The sequence below is a fragment of the Bos indicus genome, chromosome 4 (assembly GCF_029378745.1).
Source record: "Bos indicus isolate NIAB-ARS_2022 breed Sahiwal x Tharparkar chromosome 4, NIAB-ARS_B.indTharparkar_mat_pri_1.0, whole genome shotgun sequence".
Classification (NCBI taxonomy): domain Eukaryota; kingdom Metazoa; phylum Chordata; class Mammalia; order Artiodactyla; family Bovidae; genus Bos; species Bos indicus.
In genome coordinates, this window is record NC_091763.1 from 8818690 (window position 1) to 8840006 (window position 21317).

Here is a 21317-nt window from a genome sequence, read left to right on the forward strand (position 1 = left end):
GAAAATGTTTTCAGCTTGTCTTCTCCCTCTGCGTTCACTCTGTTGCCATAGCCCGTGTCGCGTCCTGTCTCTCCTAGACTGTTGTGATAACCTTTATCGATCTCCCAGCTTCCATCTTTGCCTCCAATGGTAGTGTATTCAAACAGAGGCCAGAGTGAACCTTTAAAAAAAATTCTAAATCACAAGCTAAAGGCCACAGAATCTGCGTGAGCCAGCCCTCCACCCATCTTCCCGGGCTGCCTGCTCCAGCCACTCTGTTCTTCCAGGTTCACATCCCCTCCTGGAATATGAGTGGCTTGCAGGCAAGAAGGTCTTCTCTTTGGTTCTCTCCCATATCTTCCATTCCAAGAAGTATATTGGCACACAGTAGTTGCTCAGTGAATAGTAGTTGAATGAATGAATCATTGCACAGATTTCTAGTCATTTCTTTTGAATAAACTCTGTATTTAGAGATAGGAAGCTGAGTATGTTCTTAAATTTCTTTTTGTTCTTTTTATCTAACAGTGTTGTTACATGTGAAACATACCAAAGCAAAAGCAATATAAATCATTTGGATTCTCTTCTTAAAAACTTATAATTAAAAGCAGATAACATCAACAAAAGGTACCAACTAATATAAAGCAGAATTAAGTCTATTAAGTATTAAATTATGAAAAAGAAATGAGATCAATATGAAAAAGAAATCACTTAATTCTACTGTATGCACAAATCCTTTCTAAATGGAAAGATTTTAAAAAATAAACATTTTTCTGAACCTTTATCAAAGTACACTTTTTCCTATATTTTATATTAAAAGCTATGTTAGGTGGAGGCTTAATCACTAAGTTGTGATCAACTCTTGCGACCCCATGGACTATAGCCCTCCAGGCTCCTCTGTCCATGGGATTACCTAGGCAAGAAACTGCAGTGGGTTGCCATTTCCTTCTCCAGGGGATCTTCCTGATCCAGAGATTGAACTCTAGTCTCTAGCATTGCAGGCAGTCTACTGCATTCAAGGCAGATTCTTTACCAAATATGCCACCAGGGAAGTCCTTAAAAGCTAAGTTTAAGAGACACTGGCATGTCTCACACGCTAGCAAAGTAATGCTCAAAATTCTCCAAGCCAGGCTTCAGCAGTACATGAACCGTGAACTTCCAGATGTTCAAGCTGGTTTTAGAAAAGGCAGAGGAACCAGAGATCAAATTGCCAACATCCACTGGATCATCGGAAAAGCAAGAGAGCTCCAGAAAAACATCTATTTCTGCTTTATTGACTATGCCAAAGCCTTTGACTGTGTGGGTCACAATAAACTGTGGAAAATTCTGAAAGAGATGGGAATACCAGACCACCTGACCTGCCTCTTGAGAAACCTGTATGCAGGTCCGGAAGCAACAGTTAGAACTGGACATGGAACAACAGACTGGTTCCAAATAGGGAAAGGAGTACGTCAAGGCTGTATATTATCACCCTGCTTATTTAACTTATATGCAGAGTACATCATGAGAAACACTGGGCTGGAGGAAGCACAAGCTGGAATCAAGATTGCCGGGAGAAATATCAATAACCTCAGATATGCTGATGACGCCACCCTTAGGGCAAAAAGTGAAGAAGAACTAAAGAGCCTCTTGATGAAAGTGAAAGAGGAGAGTGAAAAAGTTGGCTTTAAGCTCAACATTCAGAAAATGAAGATCATGGCATCTGGTCCTATAACTTCATGGGAAATAGATGGGGAAACAATGGAAACAGTGACAGACTTTATTTTGGGGGGCTCCAAAATCACTGCGCAGCCATGAAATTAAAAGACGCTTACTCCTTGGAAGGAAAGTTATGACCAACCTAGACAGCATATTAAAAAACAGAGACATTACTTTGCCAACAAAGGTCCGTCTAGTCAAGGCTCTGGTTTTTCCAGTAGTCATGTATGGATGTGAGAGTTGGACTATAAAGAAAGCTGAGAGCCAAAGTATTGATGCTTTTGAACTGTGGTGTTGGAGAAGACTCTTGAGAGTCCCTTGGACTGCAAGGAGATCCAGTCAGTCCATCCTAAAGGAGATCAGTCCTGGGTGTTCTTTGGAAGGACTGATGTTGAAGCTGAAACTCCAACACTTTGGCCACCTGATGCGAAGAGCTGACTCATTGAAAAAGACCCTGATGCTGGGAACAGTTGAGGGCAGGAGGAGAAGGGGACAGCAGAGGATGAGATGGTTGGATGGCATCACTGACTCAGTGGACATGGGTTTGGGTGGACTCCGGGAGTTGGTGATGGACAGGGAGGCCTGGCGTGCTGCGATTCATGGGGTCACAAAGAATCAAATATGACTGAGCGACTGAACTGAAGTGAGCGGGTGTAAGTTAAATAAATAACAAGGATGTATTGTACAGCACAGAGAGATATAGCCATTATTTTGTAATAACTTTAAATGACATGTAATCTATAAAAATATTGAATCCCTATGTTTTACACCTGAAACTTCTATAGTATTGTAAATCACTGTTCTTCAATGAAAAAAAAGTTGTTTGATAAATATTGTTGTGCATATATTTTTGTTCACTTGACTTTTACCATTCAATTCACTTTTTAGGTAAATTCCTATAGGTAAAATTGCATAATCAAAAAATATTTTAAATAAATGGAAAGATACAATATATTTTTATATACAAAAATTATATATCAGCCTTTTCAGATAAATACATATTTCAATGAAACTCCACCCAGGTTTCCAGTGGGATCTTTGTTTATTGTGTTGATTGACTGTTTTATTTGAAATTCACCTTCCTTCACCACCCAACCCAAAGTGTCCCTTGCACTCTACATCAGACCTCCATGTTTTATTTGGTAGAACACCGTCTTTTCCTTCAACTATATTGGGTTATAACTGACAGCACTGTGTAAGTCTAATATATACAACACAGTTATTTTATATGTGAATATATTACAGAATGCTGCCGTAAGTTTGGTTAACACAGCCATTACTTCACATAGTTTCAATTTTTTATTTTGTAGTGAGAGCTTTAAAAATCTACTGTCTTGGCAACTTTCAAGTAAATATGCAATGCAGTATTGTTAACTATAGTCACCACGCTTTACATAACAGCCCCAGAACCTATTCATCTTATAACTGGAAGTTCATACCCTTTGACTGCTTTCATCTCTTTGCCCATCTCCAGCTCTGCACCTCAGCCACAGCTCTTGTCTGCTCTCTGCTTCCATGAGTTTAAGTATTTCTTTAGATTCCACACAGAAGATAGATCGTGCAGTTTCTGTCTTTGTCTGACTTATTTTGCTTAGCATGCTGCTGCTGCTGCTGAGTCGCTTCAGTCGTGTCCAACACTGTGCGACCCCATAGACAGCAGCCCACCAGGCTCCCCCATCCCTGGGATTCTCCAGGCAAGAACACTGGAGTGGGTTGCCATTTCCTTCTCCAATGCATGAAAGTGAAAAGTGAAAATGAAGTCGCTCAGTCGTGTCCGACTCTTAGCGACCCCATGGACTGCAGCCCACCGGGCTCCTCCGTCCATGGGACTTTCCAGGCAAGAGTAGTGGAGTGGGGTGCCATATGACCTCATGTTCTAGAGAATATACAAACATTCCAAGTCCTGCACTACAACAAGAATAAAGGGAGTCCTTAAAGTAGAAGAAAAGGACCCCAGACAAAAATGTGGAAACGTAGGGAGAAATGAAGAACCCAGGAGTGAACTAACATGGATGGACTTGGAAGGCATTATGCTATGTGAAATAAGACAGAGAACAACAAATGCTGTATCACTTATATGTGGGATCTAAAAAAATACAACAAACTAGTGAAAATAACCAAAAAGAAGCAGACAGATGGATACAGAGAACAAACTGGTGTTTACCGGTGGGGTAGGGGGTGGAGGAGCAGTGTAGAGATGGGGAATTGGAGGCACAAACTGCTGGGTATAAGATAGGCTCCAGAATGTATCATAGAAACGGGGAATACAGCCAATATTTTGTAATAATTGTAAATGGAAAGTAACCTTTAAAAACTGTATAAAATTTTTTTTAATTAAAAATAAATATTTTAAAATGTTAAAAAAAAAAAGAGAGATGTCTTCATTGAGAAAACAGCAGGTTTCACTGGACTGGTGTGGCAGTATTCTTCTATAAATGTGCCTATAGTTTGCAGGTTTGGAACTTGGATTTCTTTTTTCAACCCAGTTAAAACTTATTCTAAGAGAGAATTACTAGGAAGCCAGGTTATGAAACAAGCCACTCTAGACAAAAGAAAACAATCTTTCGTTGCTTAAAGTGTTAAGCTCTTGGTTGACTCTTTATAACTGTTTAATCTGAGGTGAAGACCTAGTTTGTCTAGCATAACTATGGCTAAATCCAACAGTAACATTTTAAAAGTTTTTTTTTTTTAAACATACTGTCAATATGGACATTTGAAATAAAGACTGTTTATCATTTTTCTTTTTTATTTCAGAACGCTTTACCCTGTACAGCTCTAAAAACCTTAGACAAGCATGGAATAAGTAAGTTTTTAATGCAGATTATGCTTTCTCTTTCTCTCTCTTAATTTTTGAAACTCTCCTGATAAGTTTCTCATGACGTTCTTTCATTTGTTCACCCAATTATCTATTCATCCATTCATTTAGCCACTAGACAGTTATTTAGTCCTATTCGCCAGCCCCTGTGTTTCACCTGAGCCAACACTCTTCTATGAGCAGAGTGAGGTTGTATTCATTGCTTTAGAGTTGTTAATTTTGAAATTCACTGTGGTGTCTCTTCTTCTAACTAGATTCCAAGAAATGTTTTAGCATCCTAAAATGATGTTTCTTAAGTACAATATATCCACTGACTTTCTGATCTGATTAATGTTGGTGACAACCTTTGAGCTAGATGAAACTGATCTTTCAAATGTTTTCAGTTTACCTAATTTTTTTTCCCCTGAGCCTTAATGGGAAGTTAAGTACATGTGCCACTTGGAGTATATGTACACTGTTGATTTAATTTCTATTTTGTCATCACACCTTGTTGAAATTGTTTTATTGATTGGTTTCAAAATTTGGTGACGTCTGATGATCTGAGTGTCTCAAGTGATTCAGGGATTTTGGGTTTTTTTTTTTTTTTTTTTGTAAGCCAGACTGCTAGTAAATCTTTGAAAGTTAGGAAGCAGAGTAATTGAGTCACTCCCATTTGATTGTGAGCATCACATCTCAAGAATTACGTTGGGGGGAAAGGTAACTGGTTCTGCTTTGATTAAATATTATTTGTCATAACAAAATTTTGCCTACAGGGAATTTAGTGTTATTGTCTCCCTTTTTACTCTTTTGACATGTTTAATTTTATATGTCATCAATTATGGGAAAAAATAGAAGCTTTTTATAATAAAAATGCCTTTAATCAATGATGTCAGTAGATAACATCAGACAGCTTATTATGAGGAACTCATGAAATGAATACATTAAATTCTTCAGTGGATTCTTTGAAAGATTTGGCAGTTTATTTTGATTAAATTCATACTTAGAAGAACACACCATATAATTATTTTTGTCTAACACAGAACTTCACATTTCCCATTTGAAAGGTCAGTTCTTAATATCTACAGAATCTCCCCTGGGCAGCACGCCCTCAGCTGGGTGGGGACATTCTGTGTGTGTTCCTCACCCTTTTAACTTCCTCCACCCTAACTTCACTGATCAGTGGTCTAACATATTTTAATTAAGTGCTTTCATATACCAGGTACTATCTTCAGTATACAGTTCCCGTTTTAATTAAATCATCAAACACGTTTCTCATAACTGCTCAATAGTTTTGACCAACCTGGTATCCACTTTATGAAACAATTCTTGATAAAGCAGTTGAATCTCTTAACTCCATCTCTGAAGTAACAGAAAAACTGGCAGATCTATACAGAGTAGCGTTTGTGGAGAACAGCCTTCGGTTTAGCTAACCCTCCATTTCCTTCCTTCAGAGGGACAGAGCTGAAATGACTTACAAATGGCCCAGGAAAATAAATGGCAATTTTTATCCACTTAGAGTAGCTGAGAAAGGACAGGGCAGGAAGACATCAAGATTTTCTTGGATGTGTTTGTTCTGTCATCCTTGGTGTTACAAAGTGGCTGTAACAACTCAGCAGCATTTCTTCAAATGACAGTGTCCAGAACCAAAGCAGGAAGCCAAGTAGACAGCACTAAGGGAACTTTCTCCCCATCCTGCTCGTATCAGGGAGGAATATCTTGGAGATGCCCAAAGAGATTTATCCCTATGTCTCTCTGATGGGGCGGACCGCATACCCTCCGTTGGCTGGGCATTGGTGAAAAGGGAGGGGTGGACTGCTTTGTCCCCGGCCCTGACATCTTGCTGCCTGTAAGGCAGGGTTTTGTTAGTAGGGAGGAAACAGTTAGGTACAGGCAGTCCATGATAGCTGCCACCATGATTCGAAAATGCTGTCTATTGTAGTAAACTAAAGTACATCTAGGTAGGCTTTTCTTTAATGCTCAGTTACCTTTTCTTCTTCTAAATAAGTCAGTTTTAATATTTTAGTGCATATTCATTCAGATTCCAAAATTGTGTATGTTACATGTGAGAATACAAACATGCTGTTTTATCACGTGCTTCATCTCAAAAATAAATACAGTTCTTCTATGTCAACAGAAAAGAAAGACAGGGGAGGGGAGGGGAGGGCAGTTGACGATGCTACGTGATGTTGGGTCCGCTGTCCTCCTGTGGACGGCACCCAACAGCATCTAAACCTGACCCACTCCAGTCTCTCACCTTCGCATCTTATATTCAGCACCTACCATCTGTATGCCCAGACGGACGGCCTCTTTTTGTTCAGCCATTCATGGTGACTAGTGGGACGCCTCTCAGAGGAGATACTTTTGTCCATTTACGTCACTCTGTCTCAGGAGAAGCTAGGCTGTCTCGTGTCTTTCAAAAAGAAAAAACAATGGAAGTACTAGTCAAGCTTTGCATTGCTTTGCTTCATTCTGACCACCTAAGACCTGATGCTTTCCTTTCTCTGAGAGGTGCTGTTCATGTCACGGGTCTTGTTCAGTCGCTAAGATGTGTCTGACTTTGCAACCCCATGCACTGCAGCAAGCTCGGCTCCTCTGTCCTCCACTATCTCCCAGAGTTTGCCCAAACTTATGTCCATTGAGTCGGTGATGCTATCTAATTATTTCATCCTTTGCCGCCCCCTTCTCCTTTAGCCTTCAGTCTTTCCTCTATAAGGATTTTTTTCCAATGAGTCAGCCCTTTGAGTCAGGTGGCCGAAGTATTGGAGCTTCAGCTTCAGCATCAGGTCACAATAAAAGTGATAAACATCACTAACAAAATTAGGCTGGCTAACCCTCCAGTATTGCTGCTGTAGAAATTTTGAAAACTGGACATTGTGCTCAATCTCGAATTTTTTCTTCAAAGATGCTAGATTTAGTAAATATGATTTTACTTTTGAGGGCAAATAAGAATTCTTCAGAATATGATTTTTCACAAAATAAGGACGCCGTTTCTCTTTAAGGTGTCACTTGAGAAATATTTTTTATTTGCATTTTCTGTGAACATAGGATTTATATTTTTTCTACTAAAAACAAGTTCTAAGAAACTAAAGGAAAGATGTATTTTTATGTCAAGTCTTTTAAATCATTTGATAGAAGTGCAGTTAATATCATTATTTATACAGTCACATATGCCTTTTTAAAAAACCTAGGATTAATTCATAGTCATTTAATAGAGTCCCACCCTTAGATTACTTTAAAAGCATTTTAAGGAAAATATTAAAATTGAGCTTTTGAAGTAATGTTTTAAAATTGTAAACATGATATGTTTAGAACCATGCTACTTTCAAATCCCCACAAGTCTTTTGTGGTTGTTGTTGTTGCTGCCTTAAGAGTTTATTTCACAAAACACCAAGTAATAGATTCATCACTAAAAATATTATAAAAATATGATTTTCTGGTATCCGTCATGTACTGAGCCCTTAAAGTGATACTGGAGCCTCCAACCAATTTGAACCCAATGTGATTTACAGAGAAGTAAGAATTCTGAGATATGAATTATATTATTGATCCTTCCTCCAAATGGACTTGTGACCTTGTAACCATCATTGACATGTCAACATCTCTGCCTTAAGAAGGGAGTCTGGATTTGGAAGAATGGCATTTAAGGACAATTAGGCAAATGCTGGCTTTCTCCTTTGCTGCTAACTAATTTGCTCGTCGACAGCACAATTACGAAACCAAAGCAATTGCTAAATTCTCTTGTACAGCAGTAATAGGCTCAAAATAAAGTGAACTAATTTGCAAGGGCTGGTTTGAATTCAGTTTAGACAGGTTAATATAAGATGAGCAGGTTAAGAGACAAGTGTAAGTCACTGTTCAGAATTAAGAAACACTGTCTTTAAGAATATGTATTAACACAGCTGTTTAAGCTAGTGGGTATGTTAACCTGCCTAAGAGTAAGAATTTCTTGAGAAATGAAGCCTTACATCTCTTTGAACAGCTGTAACAAGTGACCCAGTTTATTTTGGGACCAAGTCTGCCCTAGGTAACTCCCATGCAATTCCCTGCTGACTTCATTTATACCAGTGACCATGGGCATAGTTTTATCCTTTGAAAGAGTTTTTTAGTATTCTGGTGAAACAATGCAGTGATCAGAGAAAAATATCAAAAAGATTCAGCAGATATCTAAACTGAAAAGGACAATATAAAGAAGAAGTCTTAATTATAGGATCGAGAATAATAAATACATATTAATATAGAAAAGAAGGTCCTTTTATTCCTTCCTACTGGAATTTTATGATCCATGTGGTTTCTCTCTTGCTTGAAGGGGATTTTGGACTAAAGGGAGACAAATCTTAATTTTATAAATACATGTTCTGTTTTCCAGTGGCCTTCAAAACATTCCATTTTATTTCCTTGGAGTTATAAAGAGTCCCCCTATTTTTCTTCCAGATCTCTCTATTTATAGTTGTCTGACATTGGCATGCATGTGCAATCAACCAAGAATTCCACCCACTTAAAAGATCTTTTATTATTTTGGCTGGAGAAGAAGCCTTAGTATATATTATCCAGCAAAGTTAAGGGTAGGATTCCAGGAATGCATTTGCTTGTTTTGGAACTTTTTAGCAGCTGAACAATTTTGGAGGTTTGAAAGTAGCAAAAAGAGAACTAAGGATAAACCACCAAGTCAGATTTGGAAAACAAATTTCATGGCTGATAAAGCAAAGCATGTCCACAGACACTGAACAGGTGTTAGCCAGCCTTTTCTACTCCCTCCACCTCCATGCTTTAGTTCTGCTTATAAGCCTTCTAGTTAGTAAGTCCAACTAGATTTCCCTAAGAATTCAAAAAAAGAAAAGATGACACTTTAAGATGTGCAATAAATTCAGAGACATTACAATGAGAATACCCTTACGGAAATGCAAAAATAGAGACGATAACATGCATGTATTGTCAGATACCAGTAGAGCCGCAAACCCTCATTTAGGAGTTTTAGAAGTGTTTTCTTGCTTGGCATTCTTGAACTTTCTTTGAACGTTTTATCTAATTTGATGATTAACTTCCAAAACGTATTTTTAAAGTGGCAATGGCTTGCTAGAAAGTTGTGTTCCGTGTTCATAAAGCACAATGTATTTAAAATAATATTTAGAGGAGTAACATAAATCTCACTCTGTATATTTAAATTGGTGGTTCTCTACTGTGTATTTCTTATCATATGGTATTGCATTCCATTAAGATACAAGTAGGTGACTTCTCAAGAAAGAAAAGCCCTGTTTTCTACTCTGCCTTATTGTTCGAAGTCGACCTAAAATTTTCTAAAGTAATAATGTATTGCAGAGGAAGTCCAAGCTTTCGATTTCTCTACAGTTGCTTAGAAATCTTAGAGGAAGGTAAGAACAGTTTTTGACACTAGGGGGAGCAGTTGAGTTGAGCCAGATCTTTGAATCCTCTTTTTCCAGTTTCACTTTTTTTTTTTTTTTTTCCTCATTGTTGATCATTTTTGTTATAATTCTGTTTACTTCAGAGTAACAGTTTTAATATATTTAGTGCCTGGAGATTTCTTCTCAGCATATTTTCAAAGAGATTGTTCTTTACATCGTCCATCACCTTTTTAGGGATAGGTTTATTAAGATGACAAGCAGTAAAACGGACAGTAAAGCAGACATTTTGGAATCCCTTTCTCTTCACTCAGAGGATGAACTGAGCTGCAGTTGTCGACTGCCCAGCTCTGGGGATTTGAGCCTAGCATCGGAGGCTATGAGGGATGTAGTTCCTCTCCACACCCTTAAAAATGTGATTTTTAACACTTGGACAGTCATATCCAAGCAGGTCTCTTGTCCTGACCTTGGACACCCACACATGGTATTGTTCAGAAGCTCCTGGTCTCACCTGCCTGCTTACAAAAAAAAAATCACAGTTCAGAGCAGTTTCTGGGGTGACTTATTTTCAGAAGGATGAATCATTAGTTCAGTTACTGAAAGCATTATGGAGGTGTAATGTTTATCTGATCTATTAACCCCCTTGCCACTGAACAGAGAGCAATTCTTCTAGAAAACCAAAGAGTAGATTCTTGAAGGGGAAAGAGGAGGAGGTCCTCAAGTAGGAAATGCCTTCCAGGCTCTGGTGGGAGTCAAAGAAGACAGCATAAAAGTCTGTCCAGAGATGCACGTTGGAGGCAGCTACCAGGGGATGAAGAGAAGGCTGTCTAAGCAAAAGCTGGCAAATCTGTCAAAGGCCTAGCCCTGATCACTGATAGCAGCTACAGCATAAAGTGATAACATGTGAGAGGCACCTGGTAAAAAGCCTGACATACACTCACTAATCCATAGTCCTGATGCTGCTGCTGCTAAGTCGCTGCAGTCGTGTCCAATTCTGTGCGACCCCGTGGACTGCAGCCCACCAGGCTCCGCCGTCCCTGTGATTTTCCAGGCAAGAGTACTGGAGAGGGTTTCCATTGCCTTCTCCGAGTCCTGACTGTGATGGGTAATAAACCATCGGACAGCCCTTTGCAATATAGAATTGGCTCTCACGTATGTTGTGCCATCTTCATATGCTTATAACAGTATTGGAAGGTAGGGCAGATATTATCATCTTTACTTTATAGCTTGAAATAAAAAGCATGCTGAGGACATTCAATCCATGCTATTGAGAGTTACAACTTAGATGGTATGCCCCAGAGTGAATCTTAGGAAATATTGTCATTTTGAAAACCCTGATATTCAAACAGGGTTATCGGTGCCTGATTTTTTTTATTGTTGTTGCTCTCACTGTGACTCTGGGTCAGGAGATCTCTTCTGGGGCGTGGTGTCGTTCATTCCAGGTCTAGGTTTTCAGCAGTGGGAGAGCGGGGATGGAGTACAGACCCGATTTCCTCTCTCCTACGGAATAGTGTTTGTAGCAGACTGACCACCCACGCCATCAACAAAGGTGTCTCCTGCCACTGCTGGGTAATGTGCCATTGGCATGAAGGCGGGTTGGTGACAAGACAAGGGCTGGAGATGAAGGGCCTGCCAGCCACCCACTCCGACCCTGCTGGTGGAATTTGTTGCCCATTCCACACAACTCCCACTGGCCCAAGAAATTATCTTCTGTCATTTCGTGTCATTGCCAGATTTCTCATCCATGTCTTTCTTTGTGTAGCAAAGAATTCGCTGACATTAGTAACTCCTGGTGACGGCCAGAGGGCAGGCCCCGTGCCATTTGCTACATTTTAGGTTTTTCGTTTCCCTTCTGATATGCAGAAACCATCCATCTTCCCTCTTACTAATTGGCAGTACGTGCCAGGCTTGGGAGTTGGCAATAGCCGTTGTTTTTCATCCTTTCAGATTATGTGTTGGACTGTTCATTCAAAAGTACACACTTCTGGTGCAGCTAAAACCTTCTTTCTCCCATCAGCTTATTAAGGGATAAAACCCAACCACACTTCTGAAACAGCAAAGAGTTTCCAAGAGCAGCTGGGCTGCTCGTTTCCCTGAAAGGACGGTAGAATTAGGCTTTCTTGAACTGTTCTCCAAAACAGATCCTTGAAGTGTGAACTGAGGAGGTTGTCTGCTTCTCCACAATATAAAATGGTGTATTTGTATTCTGTGGCTGCTGTAGAATATTACCACAAATTTATTGATGTAAGACACCACAAATGTATTGTCTTCTCTTGGGCTCAGCTGGTTTCTTTGATCTCGGTCTGACAAGGCCAAAAACAAGGTATTGGTAGCTGGCCCCTGTCTCAGGGCTCTTGGGGAGAATCTGCTTCCAGCCTTATTCAGATAGTTTGCAGAATTTAGTTCCTTATGGCTGTTGGACTGAGGTCCCATTTCCTTTCTGGTTGTCAGTTGGGGACCTCCCCCAGCTCTTGAAGGCCGTGTATATTCCCTGTCATCATGCCACCTCCTTCTTTAAACCAGCATCCATGCAACAAGTCTCCTCATACTTCAAACTCTCTCTCTCTCTTGCCCTTTTGTCCCATCTATTCTGCCTCCAGGAAGAGAAAGGTCCCTTCTTCCAAATTGTACAATCCAGCTTAACCTTTCTATTTTAAGACCTTAGTTGCACCCTCAGGATGGGTCCCTTTTGCTTGAAAAGTAACACATTCACAGGCTTCAGGAATGGATGGGTGAGAGGACATCATTGGGCCTTTCTGCTTTTCATGAGTTTTACTGGGGTTTCCTACTCAGTGATGAGTTGTACTGGGGTTTCCTATTCAGTGATGAGTTGTACTGGAGTTTCCTATTCAGTGATGAGTTGTACTGGGGTTTCTTCCTACTCAGTGATGAGTTGCGGGGTGAGGCAGAGCAGAGAAGGCAAACCCAGCCGTCATCCGGTCAGACACTGCCTGTTTTGCCCAATCTCTGGCTAATCAGGTGACAAGCATAGGCCCCTGACCCTAAAGGTCCCATATTGCCTGGTTCACATTAGCTCCGCTCAAAATTATATATAAGGAAAAAGTCTGTTTCCATCCTAGCAAAGAGAATAAAAGAGATTATTCTCAGGAAAGCTCATCGTCTCTTAAAAGTAAAAATTTGGCCTGACATTTCTTTCCCCTGTAGGTCAGTGCCGTCCAGCAGAACCTTCTCTGTTGATGAAAATCTATAATCTCCACTGCCCAGGGCAACAGCCATTAGCCCACCGTGGCCACTGAGTACTTGAAATGTGGCTTAGGAACTGAATCTTAAATTTCGTTTAAATTTAATTACCGTAAGTGCCCTACATACCAACAAGTTCCATTCTGAGAGCATGTTCGTAAGTCCGATTTGTTTAAGTCCAACAAAGTCAGCCTAAGTACCCAAATAACACAATGGGCTATAGAGTACTGTACTGTAACTGGTTTATAATACTTTTCACAGAAATAATACGTAAAAGACAAACGTAAAACATAAAGAGAGCATTTTTAATCTTGCAGTATATAGTACCTTGAAAAGTTCAATAGTACAGTACAGCGGCTAGCATACAGGGCACATTCACATCTTGAGCGTTTGCAGTGTGAAGGTTCGAATGCGGGAGACTTACTGTAATTTAAATGTAAATAGCCAGCACTGGTATCTACCAAACTGGGCAACACAGCTGTGGCTCAGCATGTAAACTATCCATTTATTTTAGGTGCCCACCAATGTAATTCAAGTGTGGGTGTCTGATGCTTGGAAACTCTGTGCTCAGAAGTCCTTGCATTTTACACTCAAGTGCCTGAGGATCCTGCTTGATGTGCTTGCTTCTCACCTCTGTCTTTTGTTTGTAAAAACTCTGGGCCTCCCTAGTGACTCAGATGCTAAAGAATCCGCCTGCAATGCAGGAGACGCAGGTTTGATCCCTGGGTTGGGAAGATTCCCTGGAGAAGGGAATGACAACCCACTCCAGTATTCTTGCCTGGAGAGCTCTGTGGACAGATGTTCCTGGTGGGCTACAGTCCATGGGGTCACAAAGAGTCAGATATGACTGAGTGGCTAACATTGAAAAGATAATAGCTCTGGAGGACCCAATAAGTGTGATAAATCTGCAGAGGGAATGGTGGAAGTATCAGGGCACCCAGCAGACATGCCGCCCCTGCCCCTCCTTCCAAGGGCCATGCTCTTCCTTCCTGAGAGCTCTGCCTACTTCAGGTGTCTGCATCCCTTCTCCTGTTCACCCTTCATCCCTTCACTCTGCATTTCCTTCTCCTGTTCTCTCCACTCTTTGCTGTTGGGAACTGCTAGGGGTTAGACACACAGCTGTCTACCCTTTTTGAACTCCCTGAAGAATTCACGTCTTTGCTGTTTTCCCGGCCTCCTTGAACTCCCTCGACTCTGATCTGAAAATGCAGAAAGGCTCAACTTCCCCTTATCCACATATGAGATGCTATTGAGAGGAGCTCCACCTACTAAATAAGCCTCTCATGGTCCCTGTGGGGACATATGTTAATTCTTTAACTTCAGAACATTGTAAATTGCCGCATCTAAAGTAACTCAGAAGGAGATAAATATCATATTCTAATGCATATATACGGAATCCAGAAAAATGGTACTAAAGGATTTACTTACAGGGCAGCAGTGGAGAAACAGACATAGAGAATAGACGTATGGATATGAGGAGAGGGGAGGAGAGGGTGAGATGTTTGGAAAGAGTAACATGGAAACATACATTACCATATGTAAAATAGATAGCCAACGGGAATTTGCTCTATGGTTCTGGAAACTCAAACAGGGGTTCTGTATCAACCTAGAGGGGTGAGATGGGGAAGGAGATGGGAGGGAGATTCAAAAGGGAGGGGATATATGTATACCTACGGCTGATTCATGTTGAGGTTTGACAGAAAACAACAAAATTCTGTAAAGCAATTATCCTTCAATAAAAAAATAAATTAAAAAGCCTAAAAATTTTTTTTCTATTAAATTGGAAAATTACATTGATACATTTTCAAAATGTTAAATCAGTTTTACTTTTTGGAATAAAACTGCCTTGGTGTTGAAAGAAAAAATATGTAACATTTTTAAGCATGAACAGAAATGCAGAAAATTGTATTGCTCTTCATTTATTAAAAATTGCTGGCTTTGAGATCCCTTTCCTCAGCACTTATTTTTTTCATTTTTCTTTTGATTAAGTAAATGTTTATGAATTTAGTGAATCGTCAGACTCTAAATTAATATGAGCAAAGTTGTCACTGGAAAAGATGATTTGAACAACAGTGTCATCTCTTGTATCGACTGTCACCCACTTCACACTTGACCTTGGTTGATTTTCATGAAAATTAGGATTGGACAAGGGACCCAATCATTTGTGAGGACGAGGGGTCCCCCTCATCCTTTGGGGAGACTTTCTGTAAAGCTGGGGCTCAACTTCCCCTCGTTGTGAAGAGACAGTTAATAGACTGTTCGTGTTGACAAGTGCCTCTGACATCTGCTCGGCAGCCAGTGGTCCTACTGATCTGGTGAAAATACAGTCAATAAATATTGCTGATACAAGTCAAAAAAGAACAGAAAAGGGGAAAGATGCCCGTGAAAGCTCATTATTGGTGCAAACGGCCAGAAATCACTTGAAAGCCACATAAGCTTTGGTATGATAGGGGCCAAGTTCCAATCTTAGATCTACTTCTGAACCATTTAATATTCAGGAAGCTCACTAGCCAGTCTGAGCCCCAGATTTTCAGTCCTTAAGACCCTTGGCAGGATTACATTCCACCCCCGTCCCACTTGTGTTTTTCAACATGCCCTGCCCTTTCCTTCCAGTCCAAGGGTTTCATTCATTTCAAGATAAGTAATTGTCCTTGAAAATGAGTACCACTGCTATAAAGGGTCCTCAGATATCTGGAATATTCCTTCTGCCTTTCTAGAAATTCATATGCTGAATTTCTTGGACACCAGATAATTTTTTAAAAATACTTCTTATTTAGAAACAAAAGTCCTCTTCCCCAGCAGTTCCTTCCTAAGAGTGATATGTTAGCAAATAGTGTTGTACATAATTCATGGAAAACTGTGATTTACCCTAGGTCTTGAAACTCATCTTATTAGACAGTTTTCCTAATTAAAGTGAAAGAAGCCCCATAGACAAGCACTGTTACCAAGTTCAAAGCATCTTTTAGACCTCTTCCGTACATGTACATGAACTCTGTACATAAGCTGCTGGGTAAGCCCAAACCAGTTACATAGAACCTGGGTGTCCACTTGACCTGAGGGTTTCATTTGTGAGACTCAAAGTAATTATTCTTATTGACTGCAGCTCCTGCATGGGGAAGACTTATGTTTAGAAACACAGAGAATAAAGGCTGGGAGCATGACTTTAGTTTGGTTCGCCTGTCATCACTGACAATCAAATGGGCAGGGGACACCAAAGGAAACTGCCTTTTTTTTCAGACACTGAGCCAAGTCCATACCCCAAGGCACAAGTCCCATGTTACTTTACTGTATCCGTCATGGGAGTAACAATAGATTTTATTTTGTCTTTGACAAAAACAATAAAGATACATGAAAAAGCCTTAAACACACATATATACAATCTGCAGGTCAATTATATTTTGTCTTATCTACAAGAGTATTTTTAGATCATTTCTACATTTTGGGGGGTATCAGAAAAATCCAGTGGCGATTTAAAATGGAAGTGTCAGAGTGAGAGACGTGTCTGTGTGTGGTTGTTATTACTTACCCTGACTATAAATGACATATATACGAATAGAAATGTTAACACAAAGGGATCGATATTCTGGCCCTCACTGCATTATTAGCCAGCACATCTTTGTGTATCTGTATGTGGATTCTCTGCTGGTCCTCAGCTGAATTTAATCCCTCAAGACTTGATATACAAACAGAGTGCCAAATAGAGAACTTCCCTTGAATTATTCAAGTCTCCCCATAAGTGATTTCCCACTCTTCCTGCAATGGAAAACATTTGATCATAAATTCAATTAAATCAGCCATCATCTTTGTGATGTTTGTCCAGCTAAATCCTTTAGTGAATAAACCAATAAACATGCCAGCTCTGTGTGTGTGGGTGTGTGTGTTTGTTTATGGCATGATCGTTGGGGAAGAATTGATTTGAAGTCAAGACGAAGAGTAGTTCTCATTTCTTAGGCCAGATTTTGACCACTTTACTGCAGCCAAGGTTTAAAAGATTAAACTCTTAGCAGGGATAAAATCACGTGCACTCCTTAAATTTATTGGCTTTTATTCCCCATCTCGGGGCCTTGTTTTAATATATTAAGTTTCATATCAAAACTAGATATACTTTGGAGATGTTAATTAAAATGGTCATGCCACACCAATCATTTTTCTTCCTCTTACTTCACACTCTCTCCTCCCTAGTTGAAACGGAGGAAATGTGACTGTTGACATGCTTTTAAATTTCTCCAGGAAAATGCCATCATAGGACTACAGTGCTGTTTATGATTTCTCATATTTATGTCAGCGGAAGAGGTAAGGTTTATTGTTGCTGTTGTTCGATTGCCCAGTTGTAGCCAACTCTTTGCGACCTCTCATGTCCATTCCATCAGTGATCTCATCCTCTGATGCCCTCTTCTCCTTCTGCCCTTAATCTTTCCCAGAATCAGGGGCTTTTACAGTGAGTTTTCCATTCACATCAGATGGCCAAAATCCTGGAGCTTCAGCTTCCCTATGAAGCTCTAAGGTTTATTCGAGGTTTATAAATGTTGGTTGCTTCTCATCTTCATCCTAAAGCCTTTTGGACAATAGATGTAATCAACCGCCTCTCTTCTTTTTCACTATATCTTACTGCTGATGCTATTAATTTGGATATACTGCTGCTGCTAAGTCGCTTCAGTCATGTCCAACTCTGTGCAACCCCATAGATGGCAGCCCACCAGGCTCACCCATCCTTGGGATTCTCCAGGCAAGAACACTGGAGTGGGTTGCCATTTCCTTCTCCGATGCATGAAAGAGAAAAGTGAAAGTGAAATCGCTCAGTCCTGTCCAACTTTTCGTGACCCCATGGACTGCAGCCTACCAGGCTACTCTGTCCATGGGATTTTCCAGGCAAGAGTACTGGAGTGGAGTGCCATCGCCTTCTCTGAATTTGGATATAACTGACCTTTATTTATGCATTATCTTTGAAACAATTGGAAGTGAAAGTGTTAATTGTTTGGTTGTGTTTATCTCTTTGTGACCCCATGGACTGACCACGTTCCTCTGTCCATGGGATTCTCCAGGCATGAATACTGGAGTGGGCTACCATGCCCTCCTCCAGGGAAATCTTCCCAACCCAGGGATCGAACCTGGATCACCTGCTTTGCCAGCAGTCTTGACTTTCTGAGCCACCAAGGAAGCCAGTGCATCTTCACATATGTGTATATTCTTGCGGCCTCTAGGGGGCAGCATGGTCTGGGAGGGAAAAAAAAGGTTAGAAGCCAGCTACTTATCTCCGTGAACCAAGAACTTCCAGATGTTCAAGCTGGTTTTAGAAAAGGCAGAGGAACCAGAGATCAAATTGCCAACATCCGCTGGATCATCGAAAAAGCAAGAGAGTTTCAGAAAAACATCTATTTCTGCTTTATTGACTATGCCAAAGCCTTTGACTGTGTGGATCACAGTAAACTGTGGAAAATTCTGAAAGAGATGGGAATAGCAGACCACCTGACCCACTTCTTGAGAAACCTATATTCAGGTCAGGAAGCAACAGTTAGAACTGGACATGGAACAACAGACTGGTTCCAAATAGGAAAAGGAGTACGTCAAGGCTGCATATTGTCACCCTGCTTATTTAACTTCTATGCAGAGTACATCATGAGAAACACTGGGCTGGAGGAAGCACAAGCTGGAATCAAGATTGCCAGGAGAAATATCAATAACCTCAGATATGCAGATGACACCAGCCTTAAGGCAGAAAGTGAAGAGAAACTAAAGAGCCTCTTGATGAAAGTGAAAGAGGAGGATGAAAAAGTTGGCTTAAAGCTCAACATTCAGAAAACAAAGATCATGGCATCCGGTCCCATCACTTCATGGGAAATAGATGCAGAAACAGTGGAGAAACAGTGTCAGACTTTATTTTGGGGGGCTCCAAAATCACTGCAGATGGTGACTGCAGCCATGAAATTAAAAGACGCTTACTCCTTGGAAGGAAAGTTATGACCAACTTAGATAGCATATTCAAAAACAGAGACATTACTTTGCCAACAAAGGTCCATCTAGTCAAGGCTATGGTTTTTCCTGTGGTCATACATAGATGTGAGAGTTGGACTGTGAAGAAAGCTGAGCACCGAAGAATTGATGCTTTTGAACTGTGGTGTTGGAGAAGACTCCTGAGAGTCCCTTGGACTGCAAGGAGATCCAGTCAGTCCATTCTAAAGGAGATCAGTCCTGGGTGTTTATTGGAAGGACTGATGCTCAAGCTGAAACTCCAGTACTTCGGCCACCTCATGTGAAAAGTTGACACATTGGAAAAGACTCTGATGCTGGGAGGGGTTGGGGACAGGAGGAGAAGGGGACGACAGAGGATGAGATGGCTGGATGGCATCACCGACTCGATGGACATGAGTTTGAGTAAACTCCGGGAGTTGGTGATGGACAGGGAGGCCTGGCGTGCTGCGATTCATGGGGTTGCAGAGTCGGACATGACTGAGCGACTGAACTGAACTGAACTGATCTCCGTAAAATATGTAAGATAAGCAACTGATTTTTTTTTCAATCTTCAGCAAAACAAGTAAGATATCTCAAATAGAGAAGTCAGTGTTTCCCCATGGTTTGATTGGCTGCACCTGTCCGCCACTTTGGGCATCTACTTGGATGGCCAACATTTTTTTTTTAATGCTTATTTATTTGGTTGTATCTTAGTTAGACTATAGGGCTTCCCTCATAGCTCAGTTGGTAAAGAATCCACCTGCAATGCAGGAGACCCCAGTTCGATTCCTGGGTCAGGAAGATCCGCTGGAGAACGGATAAGCTACCCACTCCAGTATTCTTGGGCTTCCCTTGTGGGTCAGCTGGTAAAGAATTCACCTGCAATGCAGGAGACCTGGGTTCATTCCTTGGGTTGGGAAGATCCCCTGGAGAACAGAAAGGCTACCCACTCCAGTATTCTGGCCTGGAGAATGCCATGGACTATACAGTCCATGGGGTTGCAGAGAGTCGGATACAACTGAGTGACTTTCACTTCACTAGTTAGACCACACAGGATGTTCTGTGCGTGATGCAGGGTCATTTGTCCATGCGGTGCCTGGACTCTGGTTGTGGCGCACTTGGGCTTAGTTGCCCCATGGCATGTGGGATCTTAGTTCCCTGATCAGGGATCAAACCCGCATCTCTTGCGTTGCAGGGCAGATTCTTAACCACCGGACCACCAGGGAAGTCCCTGGATAGCCAACATTTTTTATGTATTGGCTCAGCTACCTTGGTGGAGAAGGCGATGGCACCCCACTCCAGTACTCTTGCCTGGAAAATCCCATGGACGGAGGAGCCTGGTAGGCTGCAGTCCATGGGGTCACGAAGAGTCGGACACGACTGCGCGACTTCACTTCCACTTTTCACTTTCATGCATTGGAGAAGGAAATGGCAACCCACTCCAGTGTTCTTGCCTGGAGAATCCCAGGGACGGGGGAGCCTGGTGGGCTGCCATCTCTGGGGTCACGACTGAAGCGACTTAGCAGCAGCAGCAGCAGCTACCTTGGAGGCTACTTAAATTAGACCAGGTTCCATGCCTTTGTCTCCAAATGGAACTAAATATATATTATTTTTATAAAGATGAAGACAAATGGGTTTTTCCATTTACCTCTCATTGCTGGTCACCCTTGACTGAAGGTTAAAATTGTACCCAGAGTTCTAATTTTATCCAGTGGTCAAATCAGGCTTTACTCTCCTTTCTTAGAATTCAGCTACCTCACATTCCTTACTTTTAAGTTGTGAGGCTGAAAGAATTCTGATGTCTCTTCTTCCCAAGGAAGTGAAAAATGTTTCCACGGGGATATCTTCCATCCATCATGATTTTAGGCTTCTTCTCTTACCAGCCACCACATCTTTGGAGTAATCCCTCACCTAGCCCTCTTCTCTGTATCTATATTCACTGATTTTCTCAATCCAGTCTGTATTCTTCATCTAAAGAATAAAATCCTCCTGCTGTATACATGACATAATTCTTTTTTAAATTATTCTTTTAGAAATTTCTAGAAGCTGCAGCAGATATTGGAAAGATCTTTATTTATGCATTGATACAAATGTTTTATATCTATGCTGTCTGATATGGTACCTACTAGCCATATTGGGACATTAACTTAAACTGTGGTTATTGCAATGGAGGTACTAAATTTTGGTCTTGTTTCATTTTAATTAATTTAAATAGGCATCATTATCTTATTTAATTTTAATTAATTTTAATTTGATAGTCATCTGTGACTTGTGGCTAGCAAATTGCATGATGCAGAACAGAGCACAAATTCTGATCAGTTTCTAACCAGTATCTCACCAGA

At 40.7% G+C, this 21317-nt stretch overlaps 1 protein-coding gene across 7 annotated transcripts in view; it reads left to right on the forward strand.

Moving 5' to 3' along the window:
* CDK14 (cyclin dependent kinase 14) overlaps positions 1 to 21317 on the forward strand; it is a 665059-nt gene that overhangs the window by 507364 nt on the left and 136378 nt on the right. For all 7 annotated transcript variants that reach the window (XM_070787460.1, XM_070787457.1, XM_070787458.1 and 4 more), the window contains one exon: positions 4429 to 4477. In XM_070787460.1, the coding sequence (XP_070643561.1) occupies positions 4429 to 4477 (49 nt within the window). The remainder of the gene's footprint in view (positions 1 to 4428; positions 4478 to 21317) is intronic.